At 33.8% G+C, this 13,896-nt stretch overlaps 1 protein-coding gene across 1 annotated transcript in view; it reads right to left on the bottom strand.

Moving 5' to 3' along the window:
• Positions 1–13,896, bottom strand: part of MYO3A (myosin IIIA) — a 95,618-nt gene that overhangs the window by 41,962 nt on the left and 39,760 nt on the right. Inside the window, exons 9-12 of the mRNA XM_008057162.1 lie at positions 11,716–11,921; positions 4,280–4,391; positions 1,779–1,941; positions 79–202 (exon numbers count right to left, since the gene is read on the bottom strand). Coding sequence (XP_008055353.1) covers positions 79–202; positions 1,779–1,941; positions 4,280–4,391; positions 11,716–11,921 — 605 coding nt within the window. The remainder of the gene's footprint in view (positions 1–78; positions 203–1,778; positions 1,942–4,279; positions 4,392–11,715; positions 11,922–13,896) is intronic.

Below are 13,896 nucleotides of genomic sequence, written 5' to 3'. Positions count from 1 at the left end.
TGACATTTAATGTGTCAGTACCAGGAATCTGGCTAGGTATGAGAAAGACTCTATATGTCACAATGAACATCATTATACCTTTTATTTTCAAAAATTTTCTTGTAGTCAAATTCCTGATTGTAAGTCTGAATGGTTGTTACTGCTGTATTTTTCGTGTTAACAATTTCTTTTCTTTGCTTCCTGACAAGATGTCCTCTTGCAGCTGAAACATAAAAGGCTCAGAGTAATGCTAATTATAAGAAATAAAATGATATTATTTAAACAAATAGAAACAGGTGGTTCTGACCATAAAAGTCAAAAAAGGGAAATGAAATAAAAATTCCAAATAAAACAGCTTCATTAAATAAAATGGGATTAACTAATAAGACTCTTCTATATGGGTAGCTATAGCAATAGAATAATGAAAGAACTTTTCCTTCTAAGAGCAATACAAAAATGAAACCAAAATGATAGATATGAGCAAAGTTGATGACAAAGTGTGCTCATTTGCTTAAAATTTGTTAATAATTATATTTCTTTTTTTGTCATGTGTTTTGGACATTTTGACCAATTATCCTTGGGGTCAGATATATTTTGGAATTCAGAATAGACTTTTTAAAAATTTAGAAAGTTAATACAAAGCATGTATGTATTCTATAACATTCCCCATGTCAGAGCAACATCTCATAATCAAACACAGGAATATTTCTTCAGGAAAACAGTATGTTTTTACTAAGTGGGATGAATAAAGGACCGTAAATAGCCTCTCTTCCTATTAGTATATGTGTGATTGTCAAATAAATTATTAGAAATCCTTTTTCAGAAATTGAAATTGTAGATAAAGGATTAGATCCCAAATTATCAGGTTTGCATTTTGATGTTTTTGTGAGAAGCTAAGGGCTTAAGATACCAGAAGAGATGATGATGACCCATTTCTGATTGACAGAATTGGGACTAGAACATGAATCTCTTGAGTGTCAGTTAGCTACTCTGCCCACTACATGGGTGTTCTTCAGAATGCAAGCTGCAAATCATTAGTCATGATATAATGCTAACTTAATAGGTAAAATCTATCATCTAAAAGTGAAATGGAATAGACGAGAATAGAAAATATCAGAATATATAGCTTGTAGTATGTGTGTATATCATGTTACAAAGTAAAATGAATATTTTTTTACTATAGTATCCAGTCAAAGCATTTTGAAAGATACTGTACCAAGCTATGCCCAGCTCTATCTAAATTTAGTTTCTTATAGAAAAATAGAAAGCAAAATCCAAAGTCTATTAGTACATTTTAATAAAAATTTGTGAAGTAAAGCTTGGTTATAAATATTATTTCACTAGAGTTAACAGAAAGAAATGGATGCCCTTTAACAAAATAAGATTTAATTAAGTTGTCAAAAATTATGGCAAGTGTAACCTTTGGAGTAAAGTAGAAAACATCTTATTGTCCTATGAGTTACAATAGTATTATTCTTGAGATCTGTAATTAATTTTATCACTTGCCATATCTTGCACAATAAGTCAATTGTGTTTCATTAATCTTTGACAAAATATTTTAAAATTAAATTATTTAAAACAAAACATTTATTCAAATATTAAAAGTGCCAATCACTAAAACAATCTGATTTAGATTTAGTATAAAGAAAGTATTAAGGCAACACAGTCTGGAATTAAACAAAAAGCTACATAAGAATTGGAGGCTTGACTATAAGAAGTACTATAACATTTGATTTTTGTGTCTATACCTAAATATAACATTATGCTTTGTTACACTGTGAGAGTATCTGAGTGATTACCTGACTGTATGATTATTGCGCTTTCTTTCCTTTTCTCCTGTATTTTTTGGTATCTTCTTGAACCCAAGAATGCTCTGACACAAGCTTGAATCAAAATAAGTTTGTCAATGGCTTCTTTTCTCATTAGATTTAACTGTTCCACATGATAATATTTAAGGAACACCTTAAAGAATTAAAATAAAATACAAATAAAACCACGGCATACAGATGTGTGCTATGCTTTGAAGAAAAGTCTGCATTCTAAATCATTTTAGATTTTGAAAATCACTGTCTGTTGCTTCTTTGGCCTGGATGTTGCTTTGATAGCATAGATTTTTACGCTTGAAGAAAATCTTTCTTTGAGAAGAAACACAGAAGATGCAATCATATTGTTTGTTTATAACAGATAATTTCAGGTTCTGTTGGATGAACTAATTAGAGTAGGGGGTGTTGAGCTCTTATTCTGGGGTAAGCTAGTAAAGTTATCCCAGCATCATATATTCTGTGGTAAGCTAGTTTTTGTGCCTTTTGTTTTATAAAGACAATTATATTTCCCAAATTAAAAAATCTTACAAACCTAGTTGCAAGACAGAGAACAGTCATAATTCTATCAGTTCATTCATCTAATGTTACTGAGACCTACTATATGTACTTATCTGCTGGGAATACAAAGATGAACAAGGCAGGGTCACTGTCCTTTGGGGCTGGTAGTGTTGTCAGTGGAGGCAATAAGGCAGAGACAGGACACCAGCAGATTTAACTAAGTGTTCTCACTAACCCAAAGGCTGCCATGGAAAAAGGAGGATTGACTTTTGATTATTCTAAAATTTTGATTATTTTCAAATCACCATGAATCAGAGTAAGGAAGGACTTTGAAAGCCTGGTATATTCTAATTTAAGTTTTCAGTTCTGTACTTCTCTTCCCCAAGGAAATAAAAAGGTTATATTTTTAATAGCAAATTTACTAATAAAATTCATCTCAAAGAGTTTATGGAATCCACCAAGAAAGTCACTTAAATTCAAATTTTATGGCTGAGTCATGAGACTTGGGGTAACCCTGACTGTAGAATTCTCTCAGTGTTCCATTACTTGAAAGGTTGGAACCATAGGCAAACAGTTCAGCATTACAGGTTTTGATTTAATTCAGTTTTAATTTCTACAGTACTCTAGATGTTAATATATTTAGTCCATTCTGCTATTGACAATTCATTTAAAATTCAATCTGTTTAAAAAGGTCATCATTTTTTTGCATGGAATTATAAATGTTCCTATATTAAATACTTTTATCCATGTTAATGAGTTGGAAAAGGTGAAGTGGAAAAATACAAATAGCTTTAAAATGCTACTTAAATATCATGCAGAACCAGAACTGCAAAGGGCCTTTTTACAAGTTAAAACTCCATTTGAAGTTAGACATGTGTTTCAGACCATAAATCATGAGATTTCAGTCTGATGAAATTCGTCTTTTTAAAATTCATCATCTAAAAGAAAATGTGTGGACAAAATACACATTTTTTATGCCAAAATATCCCCTTACTAAAGACTAAATATGGATTACTGATTATGGAAGACACTCAGTCTAAGATAGACATATTTTAAAAACCTCCCTTAAATTGCAAAGAGGACATCTGAATAATATTAAAATTCTCTCCCATACCTCCCACTCCCAAGACACAACTAATATAAAATCTACTTGCCAATATGGAAATTTGTTTTGGTTTACTTTTGCAGTGAGGCTGGTAGTTGTTATTCTTGAGTGGTCAATTTATGAATATCTTTTCACTTTAGCTTGGCTCTTTTCTCTATCCTCCCCCAGTGATACATTTCATACTCCCTAAGATGCATTTAGTGCTCAGCGGTATCCTGTTTATCTCCTTTTCCCCATCTTGTAATGCTGTGAGGATATGTGTATCTTTTCTCCAAACAGCAACCTAGTTTACTTCCATATTCAAGATTGGTTATAATTTTTCACTTTATTTTCTAAGGGATTACATATACTCATTTCTCATAGATTCTAAAAGCTAATAAATAAACATATTAATGTACAAGCACATATAGCAAGTCTAGTAATAAAGTTAAATGTTTTACTCCAAATAAATTTCAAGTTTATGATAGAAATAGATTTGAGAATTTAAAAAAAGAGAAAAACAGGAATTCTATTTATATCATGATGATTCTTTATAGCTTTATGATGATAGTTGGTGATGATAACACAGAGGAAATATATCAATCTGTTTTCAATACCATTTGAAGTAAAATATATTGATTATTGGTTTTATCCTTTTTTGGATCAATCTCCAAGACAATTTTTTCTCATATTTTTTAAACTTTATGAAGAGCAAAAATGTTTAATTTTGATGAAAAAGGAAACCTTAAGGAATGTATAAATTTACTTCCTCTATTTTAAACTAGAAATCCCGTAACTTAAAAAGTCATATTTTCAATCATTGTAAGATGTTATAATTCTCAGTAAATCCAACATAATTACTTATTTTATCCCTGAAAATTACATAAAATATTACTTTTGTTTTTCCAAGAGCCCAGTTATCGAGACCAGCTTTTTCCAAAATGGTGGCACAGGTGTCAGGGCTCACTGGGGGCTCCTCGCTTGACTTGTAGCAGAGGACATAGTACCTTAGAATGGGAAAAAGAGCTGGTTAGTGCTGTACAAAGGTTCAATACCTCAGTAGCCTGGTGGCCACTCAACAGCTTAGTGCAGGGGAGGGAAAGAGACTCCTAGATGCAATGCAAGGGAATCCTTTAGGCATCCTCAGAACAACTCTGTAGTAGAACAAATTCCAGATTGACATAAACCCAGACCAGTCTATTTGTAAGCATTTAGGCACTGTTTCTTCACTTTTGTGATTGCTTTTCAAGACTTAACACTGAAATCCCCCACAAAAACTCTGTTACTAGAAAGAAAAATTTGTCCCCCCTCCCTCCCCCCCCCCCCCCCCCCCCCCCTGCGACATTTCTCTGGGCACTAAAGGGAACAGGACTAACAAAACACTGGGAACAGATCTTAAAATTGGTGAAGGAGTTTAATTCTACCCAACATTTCCACCACTGTATACACGCCTTCCATCATTGTTTTTCCTTGAGTTACACTATGTCTCTCACTGGAGATTTTCTCCGTTGGCTTAATCTATCCGTAACTGAAGGGAGAAAAGAATAAAAAGTTAATGCAGGAAATAACTGGAAGGAGGTCCTCTGGCTAAGCTCACATAGTATTGAGGAAGGGATGAATTAAAGGAAGAAAATTTAATTTACACTGATCAAGAATCTTGTGCAAAAAGGCAGATTTCCAGAGTCTTCAGTACTCCCTTATTTTTAATTTCTTGGTACAAGATTAGCCTAAAAGTCTAGTGAAAACAAAAGCAACAGATTTGAGTAGAGTCCAAATTTTGAAAGAGGAGTTACAATGTGTAGGAGACTAAGAGAGCATGGTTGAAATGAAGACTACTGTACTGGGAGCCAGAGGAGTGGAGTTCTAATCTTGACTCATTATCTGTGTAAATTTGAACACATCACAGTACCTCTTTAAGGATCCGTTTCCTCATCTAAAATTGAACCCATAGATAAAACCTCCAAAAATAGTATATCCAGCTCCATTAAGTTTCACCTCATTAAATCTTCAATGAACTAGCTTCTGTTAGGCTCTTTGGAGAGGAATCCTGGCTTAGAATGGTCTAGGATGAAGCGACGATCATAGCTTTTGTTGTTTCTTCAGATAAATCTGACATGCCTATCAGTCTTCAGGCCCACTAACTCGCTCATGTGCACATTGTGACTCTGCCCCCAGTAGTGACTCTGCACTTTCAGCTTATCAACCATTTCTTGGCTTTACTTCCTTCCAGATCCAGCCAGGACCTCACGGTTCACACTAGAGCCATGCTTAGGTAGCTTTCTCAACTCTCTCACTCCATTCTTTTGTTGTACATTCTCTGCAAACATGCACACCTGGACCATCCAAACATTTGCTCTTCTGCCCTCATGCAAGGCTTCAGAACATTGACAGAGCAAATTTCCTTTTGTTCATTGTATGTTCCTTACGGACAAGTGGTGTCCTCACTAGCTAGCTCACTAGGAAGCTCACAGGTGACCAGGGCCATTTGCTTCTCTTGTTCCTCACGAAAACTAATTCTGTCCTGTTTTTGTCAAGTCTCCCACCTGCCTCTACCCCCTGCACCTCTCTCAGCAGGTGAGTTTATCTACTATTTCAGTAAAGGTCACCAGATCCAGGTTTCAGAGACTTCTTGTCCAACTAAAAATTCATTTGCCCACTATTAATTTTTCCTTCTTTCTTCAAAGAAAGAACGACTTATTTTCCGCCTACCTGTGTTCTAGATGCCATCTTCTCCTTCTCTTCTCTTCTGTATATTTGTAATACCACTTCTTTTGTGGCTCCTTCCATATTCAAAATGAATGTTTGTTGATACAAAGCAAATACCTTAAGTCAGGGGTCCCCAGCCCCAGGCCCCTCCCTCTGTCATGTTTTTTCCAAGGCTTCCATCTCCTGTCCCCTGCTTCTCCATCTCCCTCTGTCTTCCACAGTCAGCATATTTAGACTTGCCACTTAAATGCTAGTGTTCTGCAATGTTCAATTTCTTTCTCAGCTCGTGCAAGAGGTGTCTCACCTACATGCTTGGTTCCAACTATTCTCTGTATGTGGTGATTTCTGAATCTAACTTTTCAACCCTGTTTACATCAACTCTAAACACATTATTTATGATTTTCTATCTCACCTCCCCACCTGGTTATTCCAGATACACCAAACTCAGCAGAATTGGGCCCTTTTTCCTTTCTCTGCTATTTTCTATCTCTTTGAAGGATATCACCATTGGTACTGAAGTTAGAAATCTGTGTGTCAGTCTAGGCTCTTTCCTATTCTTCCCTCTGTGTATCCAATAAGCTTGACAATCTCTCTGGAACTCACTTCTTTCTCGCTAATTGCCAGTGCCTTGAATCTACCCCTAATGCCTTCCAGCCTAGACTTCTGCAAATGTCTCCCAGTCAGTTACCTCCACCTTCACTCCCTACCCCATTCTAGCTATCTTCTAGAGTTGTATCTGAGTTATTTTCCTAAAATGAAAATCTAACCATGTCCTTTCCTGAAAAGTCTCCATAGATTTCCCAAGTCCTAAGCTGGGATGGCAAATCATATGCTTTCAAAGGTTGGGCAGATGACATAAATATGTGAGCCTTGGAGCAGCAGGAATGTATAGAATAGAAAGGTTACACATGCCGAAAAGCATTTATCTGAAGTTGTTTGCCACAAGTACACAAGCCCTCTCCTGCTCTATATTCCTGCATGCCTTTCCAGCTTCCCCTTTGCTATTTTCCATGGCAACTCTGAGCTTCAGTCATAAGTTATTTAAAATTTTGCCAGAGGGCCATGTTTGCTCATGTATCTATGCCTTTGCTGTGTTATTCTCTATGACTGCACATCCTTCCATTCCACTTTTTGTTACCTTATAGAAGATTTAATGTTTCAATATTCTAGAAACTCTTGTTAACATATCTTCAATTAACAGACAAGGTGAATTAACCAACATTTCCTTTTCCTGTGTGAAACATACTGACTGAGGTCTGCTGTATACACAGAGCTCATGACTAGCAGCTCTCACTAGCATGCCCGTGTGCATTTGCTCTCACTGGAGCTGTCTTTGTCCCCAAACCTGTTTATGTCAGTTATACTTGATGTGACATTATTCACATAAATCAGACTGAAAGCTGAGTGAAGAAGGTGAGAGAGTTGTTTCTACAAAACTCTATCAAATGCTTTGGTAAGATGATATAAACAAGTCATCTAAAAACCTGTGAAATTAAACATGGATGAAGCTATTACAAAAAGTTGAGGAAAATCATAGGAATAAAAAAATTCAGTCCTCAGATTGTTTCACAAGTGTCTTTACTTTTTTGCTTTACTCAAGATATGTAAACTGGAAATCATAAATGAAGAATTATGGATAGTTTATGCAAGAATCAATAAACTATGATCAGTGTACTCAAAGAAAAAAATTAAGTTTATGTCAAAAGATTAAAAACAAACCTACATTCATGTCATAAGTTTAAATATTTATGATATGTATTTATGTATTACTTTTATGATTTTCTACTTTATTTGAATTCCTACTATAATCCAAACCATTCCTCTTTTATACTCTCAGAGTACCTTGTGCATACTTTCATTAAAGTATCCAGTATTCTTTCATTCATCTGATACATATTTGAGCACCTACTATTTGCCAGGTATTCTTTTTAGGTCATAGCAGTGAACACAGGAGACCCACACCCTTGTGTCCTGGAGCTGACTACATTATGTAATAATGCAAATTGTTAGAGCACTGCTTTCATAACTGGTTTGTGAGTTTCTCAGTGTCAGAGATTCTTTTATTAATGCTTGGATCTTTAAATCTTTCGATTGAGATTTGAATTAATCTTTTGTTCTAGGATGGGAACATAGTGGGTCTCTCAATTAAATGCTGATTTAATTTATTGCTGATTAATAATAATGAAAATAATTCTAGCTAATGTATATTGATGATTTTTGGTTCTGTCTATACATTTCTTATGTATTATCTCATTTAGTGCTCATAAACTTAAATGCTAATGGATACAGTTATTATCATCTCTATTTACAGTGAGGGACGTTGAAGCTTGTAGAATTCAAATAACTTCGTACAGGGTCACATATTTAGTAAGTGGCAGAATAGAGATTCAAACATGGACATGCTGAATTCAAAGCACGTAAACTTATCTACTCCATTATACTACTGCCTTCAATAAGTTCTGATTGTATTAGAGTTCTGGTGGCCAAATCATTGTGTACAGGTGCCTAGTGAGAAAATGAAGCTAACTTTGGTGGCTTCTTACTATAGGGTTCATTAGAAATAACTACAGTAAAATCCCAATGTCTTGTGCAAAGTAAGTTCATGTTGTTTATCCTCACTTAAGAGTGTTTTTTTGTCACACAACAGAAGACCTTATCTACAATAGGACAAAGGGTCTGGGAAATTTTGCCTCCTATGTGGAGGGTTAATGAAAGGCTAAGGCAGAACGGATGAGGTTAAGTCCTATTTACACCCCCATGGGACTTTTGTAAACTGTTCTGCCTTCCTGAGAGTCTATGCCAATTTGGATGATGATGCCAAGTATAATAATTTCAAATTAGTAACAGAGTAAAGATTTAGCTCTTAATTTCAAATTAGTAACAGAGTAAAGATTTAGCTTTTAATTTTTAGAACCTCTTGTATTCAGAATAGCTATTCGTGTGTTCTTTGTATACTTAATTTTACAAATTTATTCATGTGTTCTTTGTATACTTAATTTTCTATGTAAATTTTACAAATTTATTCATGTATTCTTTGTATACTTAATTTTCTATGTAATTTTGATCTCTGTCATGAAAAAGTGGTAGAGTTTTCCTAATTTCAGTGCACTCAAAATGAATGTTCCCTGTTCTCTCTAAAAGAAAAAAAAATCAAGAACTACCACAAATCGTTGAAAATATAAAAATTAACAGAAAGAATCAGATCTCATTAGTAAGGGTCTTGTTACCCCAAGTATAATAATTTCAAATTAGTAACAGAGTAAAGATTTAGCTTTTAATTTTTGGAACCTCTTGTATTCAGAATAGCTATTCATGTGTTCTTTGTATACTTAATTTTTCTCCCTCCTCTTCATTTATCATGTAACAATTTGCTATTCTATAATAGCGCAGGACTTTGAAATACACTTAAGAATTTACTCTCAGTTCTGATCTTTCAACACAATATCATCAAGAATGTAGATTTAGTCTTCCTTACAGTCCATATTGTAACACCATTGCTATTTTTGAAACTATAATGTCAGCCTAGCATTCAAGGCTCTCTCTTCATAATTTTAACACTATTGGTGTCTCATCTTCTGTCACTTCACCAATGTCTACTCTGCCAATTCAGACTAATCCAAGCCCTGCTATTATTAGGTACACTAACCTGTACATCGAGAAGGTTCCTCCCTATCTTCTCCACAAATTGTACCATCAGATCTCAGTTTGAAAGCTCCTTGTCTGATATCCTTTCTTATGAGCCCTCCTGGAGATGCTCTTCCTTTCTTCAACTCTTACACTGTTTGTACCATTCTCTTGGACCTTGGCATTTATTACCTTCCACTGCTTGTTAACTTTCCATGTCTATGGCTCTGATAATCCTAACGGGTTTGTCAGTTCTTGAAGATCAAGTTAGTTTTAAAATTCTGTGTCACCTACAGTGCTTAGCACAGTGTCTTATGCATAAAAAAAAATCACTGAAACTTTTAACTACCTTTAGGTACTCCTATTCATATTATATTAATAATATTTATCCTACTATTTAAGCAAGTTAAAGATCTGCTCTTTTTCTAAAACATAAAATGCAGAATAAGAAGGTCAAATTTTAATTTTAATTTGAAATTTTAAACTCTCGTATCTATTACATTTGTGTTATCTGCTTTAACTAACAGAATGAAGAATTTACCTACTGACCAATAAAAAAAATTGCAATATTTCTTATTCCTTAGTTTTGGAGATAAGATTGGGTCTAATCTGTAGAAAGTGAAGTCAATGATTAGATATTGGCTATATTTCTAAACTCTAAAACTTAAAGTTTCAAAATCTGTTTAAGACTACTATAAAGGATTGGCCTATATGAAAGTCACAAACTTATATAATATTTGATCTTTATGTAATTTTGATCTCTGTCATGAAAAAGCGGTAGAATTTTCCTAATTTCAGTGTACTCAAAATGAATGTTCCCTGGTCTCTCTAAAGGAAAAAAAAAATCAAGAACTACCAAAAATCGTTGAAAATATAAAAATTAATAGAAAGAATCAGATCTCATTACATTTAATAAGAGTCTTGTTACTCCAAGTATAATAATACCTGATACAAGACATAAGATGTTTTTTCAAGGGGAGGAATGTTAGAAATAACAATTTGCTATGCAATCACAAAACAAGGCTTTGTTTTGTTCTGAATAGTAATTTATACATTCTGAAAAAGGCTGAAAAGCATTATAAATGGAGACTTCCTCAAACAGTAGGTTTTACTTGGAAATTGTAATAGACTTCACCTTTGAAAACAGAAATTTCTTTAAGTTTGATGACTAACAGTAATTATAGAAGTGATTAAAAAATATTTAAAAATGGGCATTTAAATATATAATATATTGAACTTTTACACTTAACCACTCATGTATCACTTAATATGATATATTTAGTATATAACTTAATTTATTTTACATTAATATCAAGTACTAAAAATTTTTTCTTATGCCATTGATTCTTTTTTCTACATTTTAACTTTATTTTTTAAATGGATAAAGATTCAGTAGGCGAGGAAAGTGAGGTTCTGTGTAGGCCAGGTTTCTCAACCTCAGAAATGTTGGTATTTTGAGTTGGATAAATCTTTGTTTTGGGAAGACTATCCTGTAAATTGTAGAATGAATGTTTAATGGCTCCCAGGCCTCTGTCCATTAGCATATCAGTAGTACCACCACGCATGACAATCCAAAATGTCCCCAGCCATTGCCAAGTGTCTTTTGATAGGAAAAATCTCTCCCAGCTGAGAATCACTGTAATAGGCCCATGGCCACATAGCAAGTGGCAGAACTAGGACAAGAACCCAGATCCTCCAACTCTTTAGTACAGACATCCGGATACTCTGGATCATACTGTGTATGACCGGTATCTTCTGGAGTACACTGTCTGTGTCATGTATCTTCTGGATTATACTGTCTATGACGGGTATCCTATGCTACCACATAGGATCTCCTAGCTGACGACAGATTCTTTCAGCCTCAGTTAATAGTTACCTTCTCTTTTCAATATATAATTACTAGCATGAACAAAATACTTCCCTCCTAGTCTACCTAAATAATATTTTTCTATAATTCTTCTGGAGAATTTTTAATATAAATTGAAAAAGAAATCCACATACCGCTTTATAAAGTTAGCAAAGAGTATCCGATGTGAGTATCCTAGCCTTCGAATTCTTGCTGTTTCCAGAATTCCTGTGTAGCGAAGCTGTAGCAGAACTTTCTCTTTGTCATATATTCTTGCCTGACGCTCATTATTTGGTTTGATGCAACGGACAAAATGAGGTTGGCCCACCACCATTTTAGATAACAAATCCATCAGAGAATACTATAATATGGAAAAAAAAACCAAAAAAACCAATTCTCAAGGTAGCAACAAAAACTTATGAGCTTGCAAGTCATTCTTTTTACACAAGACTAAAGTTTGAAAAAAATGAATGTTACAAAGTCTCACACTAGTCACAGTAAATGGAGGGAAATCTGTGTTTGTGAAAAATTTAATGTATAGTATATTTTTTAAGACACAGATTTACTTACAAAAATATAAAGGCAAAAACTAGAAACTTAGCTACTAAAAGTTTTCTTATAAACTCTCCAGTCCACTTTAACTAATAGATAGAATTATTTTTACATAGTTTGTTTTTAAGTAACTATATTCTTTCAGGCTAACTTGTCGAATTACAATATTTAGGTGTGTGATCTGATTCATCTTGTTTACATATTAATTTCCTTGTTCAACTCTCTCTTTATAGAAAATGTAAAAGTGAACACTTTAATCCTGATCAGAATCATTTCCGAGTTTAAAATAAGAATAGAGAAGTTAATGGATTTTTTAATATATAGGGCATAGATACAAAAATAAGCAAAGTTATATCCATTTAGATACTCTAATCTGTTCTAATTTGATCATTTTCTTATTTATTTTAGGAGTATTTTTAAAATCACATGGATGTAAAACTGTTAAATTCCAATATCTTATTACAACAATAGCCAATTACTAGACAGCTAAATATATCAGGACAATCATAGTTCAACTAAAAGTGAAATCCCAAAAACTTGCATTTCAAAGACCAGGATCACATGGATTTGTAACGTAATGTATGGAATAAAGAGCTGAATCTTTTAGTGTTGGAAATGTAAGAGCCTATAGTCATAAAGTCAGTGCAAAACAAATGCTGACACTGGCAAATGATAAAGCACTGAATTTGCATAGCTTCCTCTTGGGGACTGAGACTCGGATGTGATCTTTTCAAACAGCTGGGCTGCCACTATAGAGCTTTTTTCATTACATTTATCTGTAAGCCATCATTCCTTTAGTCATGCAAACATCTGTCAGGCACTGGTGATACAAAGGTGATACTCTAAGCAGGAGCTTACTGTAGTTTAGGCATTGGTTTTTCTTAGGACCAAGGCATATGCCACACTGTTCATTTTTCTCTGAAGAATGAAAAATGACTTTAAAAACATACAACATATTGTGTGGAATTATCTCCTATTATTTCTTACTTTGGCCTGAAGAATAAAATGATTACATGAACTAATCTGTTTTAAACACACTTGTACATACAGTGTTTGATACTAACAACAGTGGTATAATGGTCTTGGATAACTCACATCACACATTCTCACTCATAAGCAGACCTTGAACAGCTATCATAAAATTATAAGAAAGGGACTGGCAGTAGTGGGAAACTGCCAGGAGAGAGCAGGGGCGGAATTGACAGTACTGGAAACTGCCAGGGGCGGGGGAGGCACACCTTAACAACAAGGGTGCCTGCATAATGAACATTTGTATACCTAACCCTGACTTGTACCCCACATAATTAAAATTAAAAATTAAAAAAGAAAATAATCTGGCTATAAATACTTTCAGTGATTCAGCTGTGTTGCATTCCTGATATAAAGTGAATGCATCCGCAGCAAATGTAAGACATTAAGCATATAAATGTAGTAGGCACTATTTAAAGATGCTTAAGCACACACTGTCTTCTATGAGTTTAGGACTTGAAAAATATTTAGTAAAAATATTCATATATTTTAAGAAGTATTTCATGATTCTGCTAAAGAACTGGATGTATTCACTGAATACTTAAGTAAATTTAATATAATTTCTTCTACCTCTTCCACATTAAATTATATTAATAACTCCCAAGTTTTAAGCAGTATTTTCTTCATTTTCACTGACTGGTTAATACGATTTTATCAGAAGAGATAAACAAGAGCTGGACCCAATAATAAGGGCAAGGTTATCTAGAGTTTTCCAGACAGTAAAGAAAATAAAGAAAAACTATTTTTTCTTTCTT

This window comes from Carlito syrichta, unplaced genomic scaffold (genome assembly GCF_000164805.1).
Source record: "Carlito syrichta isolate Samal-C Ts95f unplaced genomic scaffold, Tarsius_syrichta-2.0.1 Scaffold302821, whole genome shotgun sequence".
NCBI classification, from domain to species: domain Eukaryota; kingdom Metazoa; phylum Chordata; class Mammalia; order Primates; family Tarsiidae; genus Carlito; species Carlito syrichta.
This window is presented reverse-complemented; position numbering and strand designations above follow the sequence as displayed.